This window comes from Drosophila rhopaloa, unplaced genomic scaffold (assembly GCF_018152115.1).
Source record: "Drosophila rhopaloa isolate 14029-0021.01 unplaced genomic scaffold, ASM1815211v1 contig_2, whole genome shotgun sequence".
NCBI classification, from domain to species: domain Eukaryota; kingdom Metazoa; phylum Arthropoda; class Insecta; order Diptera; family Drosophilidae; genus Drosophila; species Drosophila rhopaloa.
Window position 1 is genome coordinate 5,574,206 of NW_025335083.1, and position 22,984 is coordinate 5,597,189.

At 38.7% G+C, this 22,984-nt stretch overlaps 6 protein-coding genes across 6 annotated transcripts; 1 reads left to right on the forward strand and 5 right to left on the reverse strand.

The window, feature by feature from the left end:
• Positions 1–568: 568 nt before the first annotated feature.
• On the reverse strand, positions 569–1,143 carry LOC108045850. The gene is made up of 2 exons (XM_017125291.1): positions 1,074–1,143; positions 569–1,008 (listed from the first exon to the last, which is right to left on the reverse strand). Exon 2 carries the CDS (start codon positions 990–992, stop codon positions 639–641), a length of 354 nt encoding a protein of 117 aa, XP_016980780.1. The 5' UTR covers positions 993–1,008; positions 1,074–1,143; the 3' UTR covers positions 569–638.
• Positions 1,144–3,006: 1,863 nt separating this feature from the next.
• On the forward strand, positions 3,007–4,446 carry LOC108045831. The gene is made up of 3 exons (XM_017125265.2): positions 3,007–3,508; positions 3,566–4,110; positions 4,167–4,446. The coding sequence occupies exons 1-3, from the start codon at positions 3,013–3,015 to the stop codon at positions 4,218–4,220; spliced, it is 1,095 nt and encodes a 364-aa protein (XP_016980754.1). The 5' UTR covers positions 3,007–3,012; the 3' UTR covers positions 4,221–4,446.
• A 971-nt stretch (positions 4,447–5,417) lies between these two features.
• On the reverse strand, positions 5,418–7,959 carry LOC108045846 (trichohyalin). The gene is made up of 2 exons (XM_017125287.1): positions 7,951–7,959; positions 5,418–6,842 (listed from the first exon to the last, which is right to left on the reverse strand). Exons 1-2 carry the CDS (start codon positions 7,957–7,959, stop codon positions 5,418–5,420), a joined length of 1,434 nt encoding a protein of 477 aa, XP_016980776.1.
• Positions 7,960–14,194: 6,235 nt separating this feature from the next.
• LOC108045847 (odorant receptor 33c) lies at positions 14,195–16,329 on the reverse strand. Its single transcript, XM_017125288.1, has 2 exons — positions 15,599–16,329; positions 14,195–14,618 (listed from the first exon to the last, which is right to left on the reverse strand). Exons 1-2 carry the CDS (start codon positions 16,327–16,329, stop codon positions 14,195–14,197), a joined length of 1,155 nt encoding a protein of 384 aa, XP_016980777.1.
• Positions 16,330–17,102: 773 nt separating this feature from the next.
• Positions 17,103–18,459, reverse strand: LOC108045851 (odorant receptor 33b). Its single transcript, XM_017125292.1, has 2 exons — positions 17,732–18,459; positions 17,103–17,514 (listed from the first exon to the last, which is right to left on the reverse strand). The coding sequence occupies exons 1-2, from the start codon at positions 18,457–18,459 to the stop codon at positions 17,103–17,105; spliced, it is 1,140 nt and encodes a 379-aa protein (XP_016980781.1).
• A 450-nt stretch (positions 18,460–18,909) lies between these two features.
• LOC108045826 lies at positions 18,910–22,774 on the reverse strand. The gene is made up of 4 exons (XM_017125260.2): positions 22,050–22,774; positions 21,418–21,821; positions 19,632–20,367; positions 18,910–19,324 (listed from the first exon to the last, which is right to left on the reverse strand). Exons 1-4 carry the CDS (start codon positions 22,772–22,774, stop codon positions 18,910–18,912), a joined length of 2,280 nt encoding a protein of 759 aa, XP_016980749.2.
• Positions 22,775–22,984: the final 210 nt, after the last annotated feature.

A 22,984-nucleotide genomic window follows, 5' to 3' on the forward strand; every position in this document is an offset into this window, starting at 1 on the left:
GCACTAAGTTTTCTTTAGTTTGCTGGTTTTTGGAACTTCATTTTATTAATTAATTATTTAACGTCACTATTTCAATTTTTAAGATAGATAGCATCCTCAAAATATTATTATTTTTGATTTGCACACAGACAAAGAATTAGAGGCTATTAAAAGTTTTAAATCTTTTGTGATCATATTTTTGATTATGAGCTATTTAAAATCAGCTAATTTTCAAAAAAAATTCGTAAAATAAAAGGTTAAAAACTCCAATTGTTTAATAAACCAAAAATGATTTCGAAACCTTGAAAATCTTATTTTATTCATACACACAGAGAGAGATTAAGAAGGGGACCAAATATTTTGTGAATTAAAATTGGAGCGTATTTTTAGCATCTTTAGGTCAATGTCTTACTGTTTTGCCATCTCGTGTAGAGATCTGCCACAGTCTCCTAAACTTAACTTGCCTAAACAATCGTGTGGGACAACGCTCCAGCTTAGCCCCATGGTCCAAATTCAAAATTCAAACAATCGGAAAATCACAGGAGATTTTTATTCAGTGTATATATGTATTGTAGTTGCCTTCATACATTAATACAACTACTTCTTTTTATTTTATTTTATTCTGATAATTTTCATATTACGTGCATTGCTTGGAACAACTACTTGTTTACGTATTCAATCTCTGACTTTTGGATCTGTTCAATATATTTGTAGTACTTGGTAGTTGCCTGCTTCGCACGCAAAGTGGCTTCACTTAAATCGTAAATAGAAAATGGGTGATAGTTGTAGGTGAACTTCCTTCCCTTTCCATCTACAAGCTGATTTTGATTTTGAACACACTTCCTGTGTATAAAATGCGGTAGTTTCATGGGGACCGGTGTGTCCATTTCCTGAGCATGTGAGTTATTGGCCTTGATATCGGATTTAATCAGTGCCAAGAGTCCGCGGTAATGGGTCCGTGGCCAATTAAGGATCTGGATTTTCTTTGCATTGTTCCCCAACACGGTCAACATTTCTTGCTGCCAATTGCTACGAAGGGAAGATGTGGGGAAGGTTTTCAGGGTGATGGCTAAAAGTCAAATGGGGTCGCTTACTAGCTTAGTTCGTTTCTCTTCTTGGATTTAGTTTTTCTATGATTCCTTGTTTGTGTCCCATGGACTTGACATTCGCAGCGCAGGCAAACTGTTTTTCAGTTTTTCTTTTCTGGCTTTTTCTTCTGCCAATGTCAGCCCATTGTCGAGCCGGAGGGCTTAAGGGAGCCGGGCTGCGCTTTTGATGAACTTTTAAGTGATTTCCTGGGAAAGGACTCCCGGGTGCCGTGCACAACAGCTGCAAGTAGCTCACCATGACTTTGGGGCTGCCGTTGGAAGTCGCTTAAACTAGGGCCTTTTATTTAACTTGGTACATTTTTCGCGTAAATTGAAGCTAAATTGGATGGTTTACGCGACTCAATTCTAAAAACAGAAGAAAAGCCTTAGTTGAGTGCCCAGGCTATTAAATAACCATTAAATAACCTCTGTCAAACTAATAAAAAACAAGTGTACCCCTAACAGACGCCGCCTCATTTACTTCATATATTAAACTTAGTTTCTTAATAACTTTTGACAACAGACCATAATCAACCATCTATTTGGAAAAAAAAATTTTGCGGGATGGTCCATGGGGTATATTGCGTTACTAAAAATTTCCAAAGCACATCCCAGTGCACTGCATCACATTGCAATGTGAGGTCCGCGTGTGACAATTGTGCTGACAATTGTGCTGACACTTGCACTTTCCGTTAGCGACTGGTACTCAGAATTTATTATTATACCCGTTACTCGTAGAGTAAAAGGGTATATTGTATTCGTGCAAAAGTATGTAACAGCTAGAAGGAAGCGTTTCCGACCCTATAAAGTATATATATTCTTGATCAGGGTCACTAGCCGAGTCGATATAGCCATGTCTGTCTGTCCGTCTGTCTGTCCGTCTGTCTGTCCGTCTGTCTGTCCGTATGAACGCTGAGATCTCGGAAACTATAAAAGCTAGAAGATTGGCATTTTGCATGCAGATTCTAGGAGTTCCTACGCAGCGCAAGTTTGTTTCAAAAAGGTGCCACGCCCCCTTTAACGCCCAAAATCGCTTATATACGATTTTAAAAATTTAAATATTTCGGAAAAGTAAAAATGCAGTTTTATTGTGTTTATCAATACCTATCGAAATGTAGAAGAACTTTTTCAAATCGGACCATTCGTTAAAAAGTTATGCATGATCAAAGTTTCTATCTCCATCTCCCTCGCACTCCCTTTACCTGAGTAACGGGTATCTGATAGTCGGGGCACCCGACTATAGCGTAATCTCTTGTTTTTTATTTGTTTATACATATGTAACAATGTAAATTAAAAGTGCAAATTAACTCATAACATTTCAAAAATAAAAATAAAGGGAAAATAATTTTAAGGCAGTTTGATAGAAACAAAAATCTATCCTGCTCACTTCAGTGTTTTTTGATAGTATATGGTGTCTATGGAGGCCAGTAGTTTCAAATCTATAAAAAATACTACCATACCACTAGGATGCGCTCTTTGTGATTTGGGCATTAGCCTTTCCAAGGTGAAACATTGATCTTGAAGAAGAAACAATTTTTTCAGCTCTACTCATTATTATAATTGGTGTATCGATACTGGCTAAACTTGTTACGGTAATTCCACAGGGTTCATCCTGAATTTCCACATCCTAAAAAACAAATGCAGTTTAAACAATAAAAAATAAATAATTCAAGATCAATAGTATTATTGATATTCGAATTCTTATTAAGGAATAAAAACTTATCCACAGCCTCTCTACAGAGAATCGATGTTTCACTCGATGTTTCTGAACCTCTAAGCTCTCATCTCTATTAGCCTTTCTGCGTAGTTCTCAGTCTGTATCGAAGTGTAAAAATGGGAACCCCAAAAAATATAGTTGATTTCGACAGAATCGATGTTTCTGCACCTCTAAGCTTCCATCTCTATCAGCCTTTCTGTAGTTGTCAGTCTGTATCGAAGTGTAAAAATGGGAACACCAAAAAATTTAATTGATTTGCCTTTTGAGGTTCTTGATTTGATATTTAAGAACCTTGACGAGTGGGATAAGTGGCCACTGGCGAGAGTTAATAATATTTTGGGAAAAGCATTTGCTTTTCATAGCCGAGATAACTATGAACGAATTTCGGTACACTATTGTTCATCCTTGTTTATAATGAGTGTGTTGCCATTATGCGGTGCAACTGTTCGCCATATTGAGATTGATAGCAGTTTTGAGGATTTTCGCATACTAGCCGATCTAGTAGTGAAGTTTTGCGATAATTTGCTGTCAATAACCATGGATGTAAGCTCTCGTCCAGATGATATCAGAGGTACAAAATGGTTCCTAAACACTGGGATAAAATTGAAATCAGTTGAGATTAATGTGCGCATTGACAGCAAGACCTTTCCGAAAATCGCCGGCACATTAAAAACACTTCCCGGCTTTAAGGGCTTACACTTAAATGATATTTATATGGGTGTTGGTAAGTTCGTTTCATTAAAAAAAACCGATTCAATTTAATTAAACTTTTCTTTTTCAGATCCTATTATTTGGTCTTTTTTAAATTTGGAGGCTTTGGAGCTTCATTTTGGACCCATTCAGAGACGGTATAATATTTTCGAACTATGCTCTCCACTAAAGAATCTTCGAAATTTAAAAATTTACTCAACGGAAGTACATTCTTCAATTAATATCGATGAATTTATTGCATTGGAAAAGTTTACAATTGGTCAATGCATTGTAAGCGCTCCAGATCTACCGTTTTTTAAAAATCTAAAAGCTATCGGCTTTGTAGATAATTTTACATATGTCGAGAACATGTTTTTTGCGTGGGTATTGAAACACTCGAAAACCTTAGAGAGCCTAAAGTTCAGCTATGAAAACATTCAAAACGATGATTTCTTTAAAATTATTAAAAGTTGTCAAAATCTTCGCTATATCGACCTAAAAATGGACATCGATAACCTTTTATCCAAGTCATTTATAACCAAATTGCTTGGCATTTTGCAAGAAAATGGAGTCACCCCAAATAATCCATTTCAATTGGTTACCAAAAAAATCACACACGCTGCGATGAAAAAAATTGTGAGTTACCAAAGTTATTTTTAAGTTGAAAAAATCAATATAAGTTTTTTTTTCAGATGCCTGACACACCGAATTCGAAATTGTTAGACTTTTTTACCTACGAGCATTAATGCCAGATTGGAAATGATGAAAATAATTAAGAACTTGTGTATCTGAATATATAACTTTATAATTTCAAGAATTATGGCAAGTTTGAGTTTTGTATAATTCTCTTACTTAATGTATTTTATTTGGTAAAAAGAATGTAATATTTTATACCTCCTATTTAAAAACGGGGTAAAATTCTAGGAAAGAGAATAAAGAATACCTGAAGTATGAGTCCAAATTGTAAAAGGACCATACAAAATGACTACATAGATTGTTTCTTAATTGAACCCCGATTCACTTCACCGCTATTTTCATTGGCCTCTGACCGGTTTTTATTACTTTTGGACAAGTTGTTATTGCGTTGGCATAACCTCGGCCAAACTCACCTTCTTCCACCAAACTAAACACTCAAGAGCAACTTTATTTTTAAGTGTACCAGAGACAAACTTTATGGAATGGAGAAGGGAACTTTTCCAACGCTTTCACTTCGTCCTCTGGCGAGTGTTTATTATTAAAAAATTTGTAGCCATTTGCTGCCCTAAAGAAACTTGGCTCCGGGGTTTATGGCCAAGTTGCGTGCACACGTGTCCATGAAAGTTGAGTTGTGGAAAACGGGGGGAGAACTCATGTGTGCGACTGCAGCATCCATGACCAAAGTGTCAGGGTCCATGAAAGGCGATTAGGGTCAACTGGCTTTGGCTAGTTGGCCAAGAGGAGTGAAAAGCCAAAACGAAAAAATCTCTGGCCACCTGTGGACGAGTATCATATCTTCTGGGAAGTTTGCCTCACCTAATTGGAAGTTGCGATGAATTAAGTTACAAAACTTCATTTGCAAAAGAGCATGTAGACTTCGTCCAGCAGCCTTCATTCTATATTCTGGTTAATTTTTTTTTCATTTTCACATTGATGCAGTTGACTAACTATAAAGTAACACAAAGACAATTAAACTTAGGGCTAAAGTTAGCAGGAAAGAAAGCGTTAGAGCTTGGGTTAAGTTCTTGGCAAAGTTTGCTGTATGCGTTAGTTGAGACAGAAAGCTGAGAGTAACAGAGAAACGTCACCAAAATCCCCGATTCTAGGCTAGGTAAACACAAGATTCGAACTAGTTCTTAGGGGCTAAACATATTCGTGGTCCGGTTGGCAGATCGCTGAGGTCGCTGGTTGAGTTTCGTTTGAGTTCAGTTGAAGTTTGGGGTTTCTTTTTCCACATTTTTGAGGGCCTACCAGTTCTTCGAGCGCCTTTCGCCGCTATTGGAACGCAGTTCCTCGCCCTCTCGCCGGTTATCCTCGCGATCATCCAGCCTGTCCAGCTGCCAGAGATCGTTGTTCAGCAGGCGACGTCCGTTGGACCAGCTCAAGGCAGCTCCAGCTCGGGCGGCATTGCCGTTCAGCCGGGTGGTTATCAATCCATTGAGGTTTCCGGACTCCAGCAGCAGCGGCGAACTGATCAGCTGGGCCTGAACGGTGGCACTCGAGGGCTGGCTGAGGATCAGCGGTCGGTCACTGCGGTCGATGGTGATCCGTGCGTTGGGCAACTGGCGCCAGGCCTCCAGATCGCGTTCCCTGGTCAGCAGAGTGGTGGTTCTCGAGGAGCTGGTGGTGGCGGGCAGGCGGGAGGCCAGCAGAGTGGGCGGGTGGGAGACGACGGTGGCCTGGATGCTGGGCAGGCCCTGGGCCAGGAGGAGGGTCTGCTGGTCGATCAGTCGCTGGTTCTGGCTCTGACGACGCTCCGCTTGCTGGCGGCGCTCCTCGCGATCTCGCTCCCGGAGTTCCCGATCCCGGAGTTCCCTATCCCGCTGCTCTCGCTCTCGCTGCTCGCGTTCCCGCTGCTCCCGATCCCGCTGCTCCCGATCCCGCTGCTCGCGATCCCGCTGCTCCCGATCCCGCTGCTCGCGATCACGCTGCTCCCGATCCCGCTGCTCCCGATCCCGCTCTTCGCGATCACGCTGCTCCTGGAGGCGCTGGAGATCCCGGAGTTGCTGTTCCTGCTGCAGTCGCTGTTGCTCCTGCTGTTGCACCTGCTGCTGGAACTGCTCCATCAGTTGCTGGGCCTGGTTGCGGGCTTGGTTCTCCGACTCGCGACGACTCTGGGCCTCCAGCTGCAGTTGACTGGCCTGCTGGGCCTCGGCCAAGGATTGGGCCTCCGCGATGGCCTGGGCCGTGAGGCGGGTCTGCAACTCCTCGAGGCTGTTGAAACGCGAGGAGGTCGAGGCGGAGATCCTTTGCTGCTGCTCGTCCAGACGCTGCTTGGACACAATGGCATTGAAGCCACTCACATCGTCGGCGGTGTACTCCACGATGCGACGCGTGCCATCGGGCTCGATCAGGGAGTACTGACCCTTGACCAGGTCGCCATCCCGCTTCTCCTCCTGCCTCTTGTCGTCGCCGGTCAGCGAGTCCCTCACATCGTAGGCGAAACTGTACTGGGGGCGACTGTCGTAGTCCTCGCTGGAGTTGGGTGCCAGAGTGGTGGCGTCGTCGTCATCATCGCTGCCATCGTCTCGGTTCAGATCCCCACGCAGTTGTTGCTGCTGCTGCTGTTGGAGGCCGGAGGATTTGGCCAGCTGGCTCAGATCGATGGGGCGCAGGAAGGCCGAGTTGGCCACATTGCAGGTCAGCAGGCTCAGGCAGAGCAACAGGTATGTCTGGAATCAAAGGGATTCACATTCACGCAGGATTCGAATTAAATGGCTGTCCGTTATAAATCACCCGTTGGCCTCATCAATTTGTCATTCCACAATGGTTTCCCTTTTCCCATTTCCCATTTCACTTTTTACTTGTTAGTTGCAAAGGGCCATAAATTAAAAACGACAACAAGCGATTCATGTTGCTGAACAAAAAGTTGTGGGGATTTGTTGGTTTGTCGGACTCTATTGGCTGTCAAGTTTACAAAGATAAAAAGCTTAGCTGTCTGAAACAATACTACAAAATACACTGATATCCTGCAAAAGTTAATTGCTATTCTTAATCAAAATGTCCCAATCTGCATACATTTATAATTATTTAATTTAAAATCAGTGCTTAGAGTTTTCCTAATTTAGTTAATCTTAAAAGGAAGACAGAGCATTGAAGGAAACGCAAATCTTTTTGAATACTTTATAACATTTTATCTAACTAGTTCTATTTGTTTTAAACTTCTTGTCTTAAAAATAACTCCTATTTATCCAAAATTAAAAGTCTTAATAAGACAGTCTAAGTTTAAGTTGAAGTCCTAAGCTGCTATGGCTCCAACGAAACGTTAGCTCTTAGTTTAACACTAACTGTTAGCTTTAGATAAAGAAATAAAAATAAATTAAATTGAAGTAATCAGAATTGAGAATAACTCACATTTATCCAAAATTAAATGTCTTAATAAGACAGTCTAATTTCAAATAATCAGAATTAAAAATCATATATGTTATATATTAAATTCCAAAATAAATATTGCTATAAATACAATTATTAGACAACGTTTATAAAACCCTAATTAAAAACAAAACCTTCTTAAATGTTTTTTCCTACCAATATATTCTTATCTTTGATTTGTGCCCCAGTTTTTCAAGAGTGTTGAACCTTCTGTTGAATTCTATTTGGTTTATGTCATTTCACTGGTCTTTTAAATTGGCCTAATACGTTTTGGTCCTTATCGTTTTGTATTTTTGATTATCCTGATTTATGGCCCCAACTTCCACTTTGCCGGATTTACATGGCGGCAGAACAACAATGGGCTAGCTGGGAAAATTTATGGCCGGCAGTGGTTGACGGAAAACTTACCCGTTTCATGGCTGCTGACGTTAAGTATTCGACTAGTTGGTTGCTGGTTATTTGTTTGGCTGCTGTCGTTTGCTGCTGTTGGCGAACTGATGCCACCTCCATCGCCCACTGGTCATTTTATAACGGCCGGAAAAAGGGCCATCGCCAGAACCTGACCACACCTGATATGCCGGCCCCAGCTTTCAAATTTGTTTAGTTAAGGTTACAAATGACCTTCCCGAGGCACAGATACAGATAAATTGGAGCCTGCACTGCAGCATTCACTTTTCAGCCATGGCTTCGGTGGCAACACAAAATTGTCACCCACTATCCCAAAACCAGAAGGGAAAACGGAAAAGGGAAAAGGCAGGAAAATCAAATCGGCTGGCGCTTATGAAAATGGTCAGCCAACATTGCCTACGGAAATTGCAAATTGGAAATAGGCCTGCACCGGAGACAGTCTTTGTTGCGCTTTGGTCTCATGAATTTGAAATTTTGTAATCCCTCATTCGTCCGAGCTCCGATTGCAAAATGCTGCAAACAAGGCGTACGGAGAAACAAAAAAGAGGAAATTTGATAGCTGGCCATAAGTAAAAGAGGCGCCAGGCTGGAACGGTCACGTTAATGTACTTCCACTGTAACCAGGCACACTTTATCGATTATCTCGATTCATTATCCGACAGGTTTTTCATCTTGCGTAGTAACGAGAGCCCTGGCTCATTTGTTGTCTTTTGCGGAGATAGTAGGAAGTGGAGAACTGGTCAGCGGAAGTGGGTTTTTGGGTGGGCTTCGTCTGTGGTTGTTGATGTTACGCAATGCAGGTGACTTACGAAATTGCGGAGGTCATTGTGCTTTTGGTAATCAGTGAATTTTAGTCTGAAATAAGGTTTTGTCAGTTTCATTATATTTAAGAGTGACAGAGAATAAGGCACAAATACCTTGTTATTTCTAATTTCGAACATTCTAGCAAAATATGAAAAAAACGAAAAGAAGAAAGAAAGAAAATAAATTCAATTGTTTATATCAGGCTTATTTTCTTCAGTTTTCAAATTTCTTATATGTAATTTTAAAAATGGTCTTATTGTTGCCAATTGAAATCAAATACTGATACTTGAGAAGTTTGATTGTTTATCTTCATAATTAAATATGATTTTATATAAGCAATTCTTATTTAAAATAATTTTATTTTTTATTGGTCATCATAATAAGAATTAGGTTTTATTGTACATTGTATTACTGTATCAACACCTTATTAACACATTAGATAATCCAATAGATAGGAAACCAATTCAATTTGTGACATCAAAAGAAATTTAGCCAGTAATAGTGCTTAAAGTGCTCCTCCATGAGATACTCATGTATGAGGTAGACTTATTTATGGGGGCAAGATAACTCGGTTTAGGATGCGACATTGGAACTGGCGAGCGCGCTAACTTCATCAGCTGTAAAAACAAAAGTAGCGCCAACAACATCAGCCAGAACATCTGTGTCAGTGCGTATGAAAACAAAAAGAGTCCTCCATCGTGAGCCAAACAAAGGGAGCAACAACAATAACAGGAGGCGAACCAAGGGAAACCCAAAGCAAAAAGGCAACTGGCTGGAAAAAATTGTCATGCATGAGTAAAATACAAGAGTAAGAGCAGAAGTCGCGGTACACAGAGCATTTATGTTTAAGATAAGCATTAAAAGTACGATTTTTTTAATTCGATAACTTTTTTTGGAATTATTTTATTATCATTTAATTATGCAAACGAAAAAATGAAATTCATTGGTATATTTTTAATTTTCTCCCTTATGAAAGAAGGTCAATAAATCTAATTTAAGCCTAAGCACTTTCTAATGACTTTTTTTATTGGTCCGCTTAAAATATATATTTTTGATTATTCCTTTAAAACAATAATTTTAGTTTAGTCAAACATATTTTTTGGACAGTGCAAAAACTGCGAAAAAAAACTGAAGGCCTGATCCGCTCTGTTATTCATGCCGTGGAGCATAGTTTTAGGCGCCGCCAGTTCGGTTGTCCGCCCAACACGCTAACATGTTGGACACTTTTTCCAACATCTCCTTTAGCACCCCCCCTCCAACCCCTCCTCCCCTCTCGACGGCTTTGTTTGGCTTTGATGCGCGTTTTCCGCTTGTTTTTTCCCGCTGGATGGGGAAAATTGAATGGCCAGCAGCCGACCGTCGGCCACGTTGTAATTGAGTTGGCCGCGTGGAATGGGAAAATAGTTCTGCCAATTCCGACGCAAATCGCAATGCAGCTGTACACGGAAAATCCCTATCCCTACGCCAAGTCAGGGCCAATTTGCCAGCGGGTAATTAATCATTTTTCACTTGATACACAAAAGTGCGCTCAACAATTTCTCAGAATTTGCAACTGCCAAAAGGCAATTAGACTCGACACATTTACTGTATTAGCGTTCATTAAATAATTAATTGCAATTGCCCCTCCGATTTCAATTAAGTTTCTTGTGTTCGCCAATAGTGCTTTCAATTGGTTGAACTGATAAATTGATGTCTAAATGATTTCAGTTATATAAACTGGGCTATTAAGGTGTTTTTTTGTTAGCTGATAAAAAAACAAAAAAAAATGTAATTGACAAAAAGAGTTGGTTATAACTGAATATCTGTGATTTATAAGAATTAATCTTTAATTATAAAATTAAAATGGATGGTGGATATGGATGGACATTCAAGACTTTTTTTCCACGTTAAAGGCTGTTTTTCTTTAATATTTCTAAACAAATTTTTGTAAATTCAAAATGTAGTTGTTAAGGAAAATTAAGTCTTAGTATTTTAATAGAAAAATATATTTACTTTTGAATAATTTTAGACCTTGTTGAATAAAGTTACTAGCGTACAAAATATTTTGACTGATACTTTACCTAAACCTAAACAGTCGCCTTCAAATAAATATTAGTTACTGACATTGAAATGCAACAGAAAATCATAAAGTTCAATATTTTCCCCCTGTTATTTGGCAAGTTATTTGCACAAGAGTTGTATCTAGCTATTTGCAAAATTCGGAAACTTGTACAAATCCATTCCTAGCCATTAAAAATGCAGCATTGCATACATTATCACTGGGCTGCAGCATATTTTGTTGACTTTTGTGGAATATTCTGAAACAAAAACAGAGAAGAAATGCAACGAAAATGGTGATTGCTTTTGTGGGGCGTCTACATTTTGAATACCGCAGGGCTCGGCAATCAAATTGTGTTTTTCGGTCAGAGACAGCAACTCAATCTGCGGCAGGATGGTGACCAGGTCGCAAATCTGCTGTTATTTACAGGAGGGGCACGGCTTCACTCCGATGTCACCAATGCCAAAGCTCTGATTGAGTGGAAGCCTCTTCGGGGGCTTTTTAGACAGACAGTTGGGCCTGGTTGAGTGTTTCAATTTATTTTTCATATTTTTGTTTAACCGCTTTTTGTTTTACTTTCCTATTTCAGTCGGGGCTGAATTCCCCCGTTTCGCGCACAAATGCCAAAAGTTAAAATAAACAGGGAATCGGCAGGAGGACCAGGAGCAAGGAGCCAGCAGCCAGGACAACATGCAGGAAGGCAGGAAACACTTGAAAAAGTATGCCAACAATATTTCTACCATCTCTCGGCTCGGTGTCTGTGTGCTTTTGTGCTATTGAAAAGGAAATGAATGGCAGGCAGAAAAAGTTAAATCACCTCCAGCAATTGGGCCTGCTGTGGCTCCCAACTCTAGGTGGGTCTACTGGGTGGTTGGATGGTTGGGGGGTTGGGTGATGTGGGTGGCATTTTGAGTGCTGCTCCCTGGGGTGGCGTATGCGCAATATTCGCGCTTCGGCCTATAAGCTGCGGCCTGAGCCCCGGCATTTGTCGCATTTTCTACTGTTTTCTGTGTGCTTTTATTTTATTTTTCGCATTCTTTTTCGATTTGGTTTTGTTTTTCGATTTTCTATTTGCCGTGGGAAATTGCTTTCAATAATGACGCAAAGTGTTGCTGGGGGGACATTTTAATGGCTGCTTGCCCAAGCAACGCGTTCGAAAGATAGGAAAGCGCCGTCTGCAGGCGACAAATTGAACTGACACAACCCCTTGTCGCACTTCTCACATTGAGACAAATTCAATTCTGAACCGAGCTCTGCAATTTGGAACTCATCCTTTAAACAGTTTTTAAATTACAAGAACAACAATATAACTTATATATTTTTTTAAGAGAAACAAACCGTTCTTAGTTGTCATATTCGTTCAAATAAACAAATCTGTTTACTTACACATTTATTTAACCACTTAAAATTAACTTACTTAACTTGTTAAAATCAAAAAAAAAAATTAATTTATAAATTAGATTTATCAAATAACATTTTTGCTTTTCAAAAAAATATCTAAATAATATTAGCTTAAATATCTATGTTTTTATAATTAACAAAATTATTTTAAATTAGGAGTTTATTACAACTTTATCTCAGTGTACCCGCCATTGCTTCAGGCAATTTGTACGCACTCATCGTAGCTTTGGCATCAATAAATTGCCACGGGTGCGGTGCGAATCCTTGCGTGTCCTTGGTCACACCCCACCTCACCCCACACCTCCTCCTTGGTGTGTGTGCGCCTTCATTTGTCCGGCGCCTCCATCCTGGTTACTTATGCAGTCCGTTGTCCGTTGCTCTTTTCCGGAATGCAACGCCAACGGCTTATCCTCATTTGCGTTTCGGACAAAAAGCTCCAGCCCAGTGGAATATATTTATACCCTTGCTGGGAGTATTATAATTTTAGTTAAGAGTTTGCAATGTTGTATTCTTATTATTTAAATTATTCTTCTTATTATTATACCCCTGCAGAGGTATTAAATTTTATAACGTGGTTATTTTAAGTCCGCCTAGCTATAGTAATTTGTTCGATTGCAAAAAAACTTTTTTTAATTTTTCTAAATATATTCTAAAATTAATGAAATATTTCACATTACTTGCTTATTTTTTTAAAATATAAGATTTACTCGAGACATGGATATTTTTTCGATCGAAATATGTATCCCAGAAAGGGCATAACTTCATATTTTTTAAACAAACACCCATTAAACTTGTGACAAATAGTCTAACTATACATTTTTGATATAGCTGACAGCGTATATAAACTTCGGCTTGCTGAAATAAGATTCCTTTCTTGTTTAATATATTTTTCGTTTCCACGGCAGCACATCCTCGTTGCAACGCGGCTTTCCGTTTCGAGATAATATCTTGTCTCTTCCTTACAACATCCATGCCGATTCATTTTATCTCTTTCACAGTGGTTTTTTACAGACTTTAAAATTTCCGATAAGGATTAACCATAAAATCATATCCGCTGACACTCTATACTGGGCGTAAAATATGTTTTTATGATTTTTACTTTAGAAATGTCTAAAGATTTTTTAAGTTGATTTTTTCCAACAATAGAATTTTTCTTCAAATGTTAAAACCATTTGGTTTCATTATTTACATATTACTTAATTCTCATAATTAAAAATATTTTAAATTGAGAGTATGCCTAATTGTTTCATAAGCTCCACCAACTAACAGCAATAAGTTATGCAGTGAAAACATTTCAGAATTCAATTATTCCCGCATGGCAAGAGTTTTAATTAAAAATCAGCCATAAAATGTGCGTGTGAGCTCCGGATACTTAAGAATTGAACATCAATGCCAAGAGGCTTTTAAGCTTGATTAAATATCGTAAAAGAAAGGCCAAAGCATCGAAAAATATGTTTGGACCACGTTAACATCCAAGACAGCCATAAAAAGTGGACCCTGCCCTCTGGTCATAAGTCAATAAACAAAACAAAATTGACAAAATGAGATAATTCTGACATTTCCAAGTACTGAAAAGCCGGGAACTTAAACTGTTGATAAAGGAAAATTCACGGACAAATCGCAGTCCATGATAAATTTAATTCGCATGCATTTCTGTGTATTTGTTCGCTCTTTGGCATACATTTTATATTTTAATTACAACAACACAAAGCATTCAGATTCCATTGAGATTTATGCAAGGCTTACAATAACAAAATACGCAAACAGAAATCAGAATAAAAATTGTGTATACGTAAACAATTCATTTCGTTTTAATGTGCCATTGTTCGGCCGAAAAAGCAGAATCCGTGTGGCAAACTGTTTATTTGCGTATCGCGACGGGGCCAATTAATGAAATTTCAATTTCAGCGCGTTGATTGCTCCACTTTCGGCCAATTTCAGAGGGGGGCGAAATCAATAACAATACGGTTGCCGGGGTAGCCATTTAATTAACCATCCGCTCTATATACCTTTCACCCGCACCACAACGGCGAACAGGGAGTAGGCCATCTTTAGGGTGGCGAAAAAGGCATTTAGATTCAGCTCGATGAGGCCGCCCGCCTTAATGACCCGCCCCCTGCCCCCCAAGGTCAGTTGGGTGAAGACCAGCAGATCGAATCGGTGTTCGCGGGACTGGTCGTACCACCTGCTGGAGAAGATCGCGTACGGCAGGCGCTCCACCTCCTCGGCCACCTCGCTGGCGAAGTAGCAGCTGGGGAAGAGCTGGACGCAGACCACCCCGAAGAAGACCAAGTAGTAGACCAGCGAGATGGTGTCGCCCACGAAGAACAGCACGTAGGACACAATGATGCACAGGGTGGCCCCGCAGCCGCCCAACTGCACCAGCTGCACCTCGCTGATGGTCTGGGACAGCAGGTGGTGGAATCTGCAAGATCGAAATTTATCCATTTTAGTCATTACTTGTAATACCAAAACTTGAAAAGTTCGTCAAAGTACGAATTGAAAAATTTGCTTGTTTAAATGGATCAATGTGCAAAGTAAAGTAATTTGCTGCTGCATTTTAAACACTAGTGAAATGGTTATTATACCCGTTACTCGTAGAGTAAAAGGGTATATTGTATTCGTGCAAAAGTATGTAACAGCTAGAAGGAAGCGTTTCCGACCCTATAAAGTATATATATTCTTGATCAGGGTCACTAGCCGAGTCGATATAGCCATGTCCGTCTGTCCGTCTGTCTGTCCGTCTGTCTGTCTGTCCGTATGAACGCTGAGATCTCGGAAACTATAAAAGCTAGAAGATTGGCATTTTGCATGCAGATTCTATGAGTTCCTACGCAGCGCAAGTTTGTTTCAAAAAGGTGCCACGCCCCCTTTAACGCCCACAATCTCTTATATACGATTTTAAAAATTTAAATATTTCGGAAAAGTAAAAATGCAGTTTTATTGTGTTTATCAATACCTATCGAAATGTAGAAGAAATTTTTCAAATCGGACCATTCGTTAAAAAGTTATGCGTGATCAAAGTTTCTATCTCCATCTCCCTCGCACTCCCTTTACCTGAGTAACGGGTATCTGATAGTCGGGGCACCCGACTATAGCGTTCTCTCTTGTTTTACTTTGAAAATGAGTTCCTCTAACGTAACTTTGGCTTGTAAAGCAACTATTAGATATATTTGCGTTTTTAGTTTTTTACGATCAGGCGCTTATGATTCCCAACTGGTTCTAGCGCTCAGTGGACGAATGCCCGCAGAGAAATGTTATAACATTACTTTACAGTATCTTTCCGTAGGAAATCTTTACAAACTTCCATACTAACGAGAAACCAAGGGCACCCAACCCTTTAAAATCGTAATGTACTAATAAAAAAATTATTAGTAATTAGTAATTATTATTATCAGAGTTTACCTCATCAACAGTTTGTGCTGCTCAATGTACTCCTGCAATCGCTGATGATCGTTGACATTTTCTTCCTTTAGAAATCCCAGCTGACCCATGCGAATTGCCCACAAATGGAGGTGTCCACCCAGGAGACACAAGGTCAGGGGAGTGTATGTGTCGTTTCCCAGGCCCTGTAATCCTTCAACAAGGATGCTCAATATCTGATAGCCCAGGGCCGCAGCAGCCATAGATCTGTTCTGCTCCAAATCGAACGGAAAATAGGCGGGGTAAATAAGATCCCAGTTTCCGCTGATGATCTGAACGGAAACACCGAATAGGAAAACCGCGTAAACCATGCCAAAACTTATGTAGAGGCATCGCGTAAAGCGTTCGGCGTGACAGTGCACGTGATCCTTGTAATAGCGATGTTCCTGTTCGCTCGAAACAAATGTATCCAACTGCCCGATCAGGGATTCGATCTCCACGATCTCCGGCAGGTGATACAAATGGGCCACATGCTTCAGGCTGCAGGCCACACAAGTCAGAGACATGGTCAGGTTCTTCAAGAGGTCCGCCGGAGAAGGATGCACCAGAAGATGCAGCAAAAGGTGCAGTGGGAACCACAAGGTCACCAGGACATGCAGCACCGCTATATAAAACAGGACAGGACGACGGGAATCCTTGAAGAACGTCGGTACTAGCATTCGCATGCAAAACCAGAACGGCCGATAAAAACGAACACTATCGATGATGACCATTGTCCTTTTAATGAATATATGCCGGTGAGCTGGCTGTTTTTATGCAGCTGCCAATTAGGTTACACTGAGGCAAAATGTTTCACTTTAAACATATCCGATTTGAAAAGATTTCATTTTTAATTTTTAGCAGAAAGCTTGAAGACATGAAAAATATATGCATTTATGCTATTCAAGTCGGGTTTCCCTACCATGATTTACTTAATAAGTAAACAATTTGTAGTAATTAATTAACTATAAAGGATCATATTCTATTTTATTTAGAAGATGGCCAAATGATAGCAAAAATATGAAATTTCTTAAAATCGTACCCAATTCACGTAATAAATAAACAAAATATATATATTGTATATAATTAATTTTATTTAGAATTGTTTTCTATTTATTAAATAAATGTTATTTAAGACTTATATTTTATAAGGACTGCTGGTACTTTTATTGTTGTTTACCAATTTGGACAATGGTTCTTAAATTTGTAGAGAAGATATATAAAATTGGATTTATTTCCAAGTTAAAAAAACAAATTATTTTAGAATAGAAGTCCCAATTAACTATTATTTGCGGTATTGCTATTTAATGTATAAAATTCTAAGCAATATTTAAATGTTTTATTGAATTTAAAACTGTTTTGGTTTAAGGTGGTGTTTTTTCGAGTGCATAAACCACCGCTAAATGGCATTTAAACGATGCCAATGCAATTTTCATAAAGCCTCCGTTAATGGCCGCCATTAGTGGTAATTAAAATTAAGCGAGTATGCAAATGGGCTGCCCACTCATTATCGCAGCGACATGGCCAGTGTGAAGAAGGAGTAGGCCAATCGCACGGTGGCGAAAAAGGCGTTCATGCCGATGCCAATCATTCCACCTGCCTTTATCTGCACCTCTGTCAGGGTGAGTTGCATGAATATCAGCAGGGTGCGGCAGTACCCCCGATCCATTCCTATCCAGTTGCTCGAATATATCGCCTGGGTCAGCCCGTTCATCTCGATGGAAATCAGAGTGCCGTAATAGCAGCACGGGAATAGCTCCAGGATCATGGACACGAAGTACACGCCGTAATAGGTCACAGCAAAATTATTTTCCGCAAAGAACAAAATGTTGACGAGCGTTATGGAAATGTTGACGCCACTGGATATAAACTGGCCCAGCTGGGATATATTCATGGTGCTGCGCAGCAGTTCTACAATTCTAGAAAGATAACAAATTGGATAAAAAAATGTTGATCATGTCATTTACAGTCTCCGAAGCTCTCATAAAAATACGAAAGTTTTAAGTTAATGGCAACTATTCTTGGATAGTTTTAATAACACAGATTAGTTAATAAAAATTATATAATAATAATAATAATGAAATTATATTCAAACCAATTTAAAATATAGAAAGTTGTAAAGCTATACTAAATTACTTCATGAGTTTGCGGTGGTCCTCAATGCTTTCAATCAATTTCCTGGCGATTGACGACTTAGTTTCCCTTTGATCGTGGCCTATTTGGCTTAAACGCATTGTCAATAGTCTCACATGTCCAGCAACCACGCAAAATGTCATCGGCGGGTAGGAGTCATTAGCCAGATTCTGTAGAATAGCCAGACTTACACCGACTATTTGGTAGGTGACACTTAGCCAAAAACGTAGCTCTGAGGCCTGCACATCGTATGGAAACCAGGCCGGATACAGCAACTTATGTCCTCCGCCGAAAAGAACAGATGCTATGGCCGAAACATTCGACAGTCCATAGGCAACAATAAAGCTTTTCCAAATAAAATTTGCCTCTCGTCTTGTGTTTTTATCAAAGAACTGGCCTTCCTCGTAACTCAAAGCTCGCTGATCCAGCTCTTTGAACAAGACTTCTATTGTTTTAATCTCTGCCAACTTCAGACGGAAACAAACAAATTTAAAGCTTGCGAAAAAGCAGGCAGCTGTGATTGGTAGTCCTTTGCAGACATCCCCAAGTGTTCGTTCCATAAATAGGCCGAGAATCAGATGAATTGTATACCAAAAGGTCACGAAGAATGTGATCAGAATATCCAGCAAACGATTCAGTGCAAAATTGCTCTCCAAGCCCAAAAGACGCCAATATAGCCAATAGGCCCTGTAGATATGTTCACTTCTGATGACTGGCGATTTTAACTCCATGTTGGAAACAATTGGGCAATTCCTGCGGCATTTCCTTTTTATACTCGCAGTACAATTAAATTACAGACACTAATGTTCCGCCCACCAATTTGCTGGCAACATGATAACCCTATAATTTGGGTAAACCAATTCACACCTTTCCTTAAGTAACTGAATTAAGTTACTTATTTATTTGAGGACGTCCCTAAATGATAGCTAAGTCTAGCCATTCTAGGGTGGCAACGTAAATATATATATTGAGGTTGAGTGATAACATTTTATTGATTGACAATTTGTGCAAAAGTGTAATACAAGGATTTAGTTAAGTACTTTTTAGAAGAGAACGCGTGACATATATTTTTTAACCTTGTAGAGGTTTTTCCTTTTTGGGTTAGATTATTGTAAAAGAATACTTAAGGTACTGATTACCTTAGGGTTCTAGTGAATACTAAATAAAGTTCCACTTTACTCTTAGAATCGAAATGACATGGCTAAGGTGAAAAATGAGTAGGCCATTTTGACTGTGGCAAAAAAAGCAGTCATGTCGATGCCAACTATTCCTCCAGCTTTAATTTTCACGGGCACAACCGTTAACTCCATCAAAATTATCATGGATCGAATATATGCACTATCCATTCCAATCCAGTTGCTCGAGAAAATGGCATATGGTAAATTGTCGAACTCCATTGACATAAGAGTTCCGTAGTAACAACTTGGAAATAGTTCTATAAACATGGCCGCAAAAAACACAGAAAAGTAAATCATAGTAAAATGGTTTTCCGCAAAATATAAGATATTGACAAGCGTTATTGAAATGTTGATACCGCTGGAAAGGAACTGACCAAGTTGCGAAAGATATAAAGTGCTGCGGAGATGGTAAATTATTCTGGAAGAATATTAATGAGAAACCATTTAAATTATTAATAATATGATATAAAATATGGAATATAATATAAGAAATTAACAAAGTATAAATTATATATTATATTATTGAAAATTATTTTTAGATTTCCAAATATTTTGATTTTGAGTCAAGCGAAAAAATTATTAATGAAATGTCATAACCAAGATTATAAAACATTGGAAAGAAAATCTTATTTTGACAGATTAATTTCTTTTTTTTTTATTTGGTCTTAATAAATCGATTAAGATCAATAATTGGGAATTTATAGACTGTATATAAAATAACTTACTGCATAAGTTTCATGTGATCCTGGATGCCTTCGGTAAGTTTTCTGGTATTTTCTGACCTTGATGTATTCTTGTTATGTCCAATTCGACTTAAACGCATTGCAAATAGTCTCACATGTCCAGTTACCACACAAAATGTGATTGGGGGATATATAGCGTTGGCCAGGTTATGCAGGATCAATAAACTGGACCCTATAGCTTGATACGTAAAACTAATCCAAAAGATCAATGCGGTGGCTTGAACATCATAGGGGAACCAACCCAAATACATTAAATGTCGACCACTACTGAATAAACCAGCGGCAGTTGCAGTAATTATAACCAATATGCCGGCCACCAAATAACTTTTCGAAAGCATTTGGGCTTCGCGTTTTGGGCTTTGTTCGAAAAATGTAACTTCTTCTTCACTTTCAGCCCGCTTATCCAAATCCTTGAGCAATCTTTCAATGGCCTTAATCTCGTCCAGTTTCCAACGAAAGCAGACGAATTTCAAGCTGCAGAAAAGGCACTCTGTTGTGAAATGGAGACTCCTGAAGACATTTGTCAGATTCTGATTATATAGACCAAGTAAGAGATGCACGGGGTAACATAAAGTGACGAAGAAGCACATTATAAAATCCAGAAGCCATCGGCACCGATATTCCCCCTCGACTCCCAAAAGTCGCAAATAGAGCCAATAAGTTTGGTAGAGATTTTCACTTCTGACGACTTTAGGCGCTGACTCCATATTTTGAATACCTTACCAAGCATTGCAGCCGCTTCTGCTTTTATAGTTATTCTTTTAAATTTTTACCTAACCCTGGTAATTGCGGACACCATAATTACATTTAATTGCTGCCACCATAATTACATTTAATTGGTGCTAACTATTAAAATATGTGTGTATGGTGGGATAAAAACAGGAACTGTTTAATTTATCAATAATTTTATCGGGGACAAAGCCTGAACTGTTTTATTCTCCTGCAGAAAACGATTAGAAAGTGAACGCATCAAAGTGATAAAGTGTTTCCAAAGTGTTAAAGTAAAGACATTTAAAATTTAATATTTTATAAAACCACTATATAACGATTTTGATGTGTTGTTTGAAGTGGGTGGTTTCAATGCAGATGTGGTCAGAAATTCCAACGGAGGAATGCGAAAAATGATAATTTTGTGGTATTACGAGACGTGAGGGTGTTCATCTTTACACATGTAAATCGGAACTAACTTGAGCTAGCTAAGCTAAAACTCTCCAGACATTCGTGGCATTCGTGGGACAGGGGGGAGAATTGGGGAGGGCGAAGGAACAGAAGGAGCGAACGGGATGGAGACATCTGAAGAAAGTGCCGTAACTGACGTCTCTAAATTATATCTCAGTCTGGCAATTCAAGGGTGGCAACGTAAATATATAATTTATTTATTTATTTTAATATATTTAAAGGTTGGGTGATAACATTTTATTGATTAATAATTTGTGCAAAAGTGTAATACTAATAAATTTAGATATAAGTACTTTCTAAGATATAACGAGTTAATATTTTTAAACCTTGTAGAGGTTTTTCTAATTTTGTTAGAAGATTGTAATAGAATGCAATGTAATTTATGCAAAATCATTCGACTATAGATTTCAATCTGCAATAACTTTCATTTGCTTGTTTGTAGATTGTTAGCTTTTACAAGTTAAATTTTATTTTTATTTAGTGTTTCTTTTATTTGAGTTAAGCTTTAAAGTAAAATATTTCAAACAATCAATTGATTTCGGCTTGTAGTGAATTCTTGAGAAAAATTCAGTGTACTCTTAAAATCGAAATGACATGGCTAAGGTGAAAAATGAATAGGCCATTTTGACTGTGGAAAAAAACGCATTCATGTCGATGCCAACTATTCCTCCAGCTTTAATTTTCACGGGGACAACCGTTAACTCCATCAATATTATCAAGGATCGGCTATATGACATATCCATTCCAATCCAGTTGCTCGAGAAAATGGCATATGGTAAATTGTCGAACTCCATTGACATAAGAGTTCCGTAGTAACAACTTGGAAATAGCTCTATAAACATGGCCGCAAAAAACACAGAATAGTAAGTCATGGTAAAATTGTTTTCCGCCAAAAATAGGATGTTGACAAGCGATATTGAAATGTTGATACCACTGGAAAGGAACTGAGCAAGTTGCGAGAGAAATAAAGTTCTGCGGAGTAGGCGAATTATTCTGGAAGATTATAAAAGAGAAACCATTTAAATTATCAATAATATGATATGGAAAAGCATTTACGAAATTAACTATGTATACATTGAATATATTGATTTTGTGTCAAGCGAAAGAAAATTATTTATTAATGAAATGTCATATCCAAGATTGTATAATTATAAAACGTTGGACCAAAAGACTTATTTTGACAGATAAATTTATATTTTTTATGTATATAAAATAACTTACTGCATTAGTTTCATTTGATCCTGAATGCCTTCGATAAGTTTTCTGGTATTCTCTGACCTTGATGTATTCTGATCGTGTCCAATTCGACTTAAACGCATTGCCAATAGTCTCACATGTCCAGTTACCACACAAAATGTGATTGGGGGATATATATCGTTGGCCAAGTTATGCAGGATCAATAAACTGGACCCTACAGCTTGATAGGTAAAACTAATCCAAAAGATAAATGCGGTGGCCTGAACATCATAGGGGAACCAACCCAAATACATTAAATTTCGACCACTACTGAATAAACCAGCGGCAGTTGCAGTAATTATAGCCAATATGCCAGCCACCAAATAACTTTTCGAAAGCATTTGGGCTTCGCGTTTTGTGCTTTGTTCAAAAAATGTAACTTCTTCTTCACTTTCAGCCCGCTTATCCAAATCCTTGAGCAATCTTTCAATGGCCTTAATCTCGCCCAGTTTCCAACGAAAGCAGATAAATTTCAAGCTGCAGAAAATGCATTCTGTTGTGAAATAGAGACTCCTGAAGATATTTGCCAGCTTCTGATTATATAGCCCAAGTAATAGATGCACTGGATACCATAAAGTGAAGAAGAAGCACATAGTAAAATCCAGAAGCCATCGGAACCGATATTCGCCCTCGACGCCCAAAAGTCGCAAATAGAGCCAATATGTTTTGTAGAGATTTTCACTTCTGACGACCTTAATGGTTGACTCCATATTTGTAATAGTTTACCAAGCTTTGCAGCCGATGCTGCTTTTATAGTTATTCTTTTATATTTTTACCTGACTGGGTAAGCGTAATTGCTGATACCATAATTAAATTTAATTGCTGCTAACAATTAAAATATGTGTGTATGGTAGGTTTATCTGTCAACCATTTCATCGGTGACAAAGCCTGTACCAGAACTTCTTTATTCGTCAGCAGAA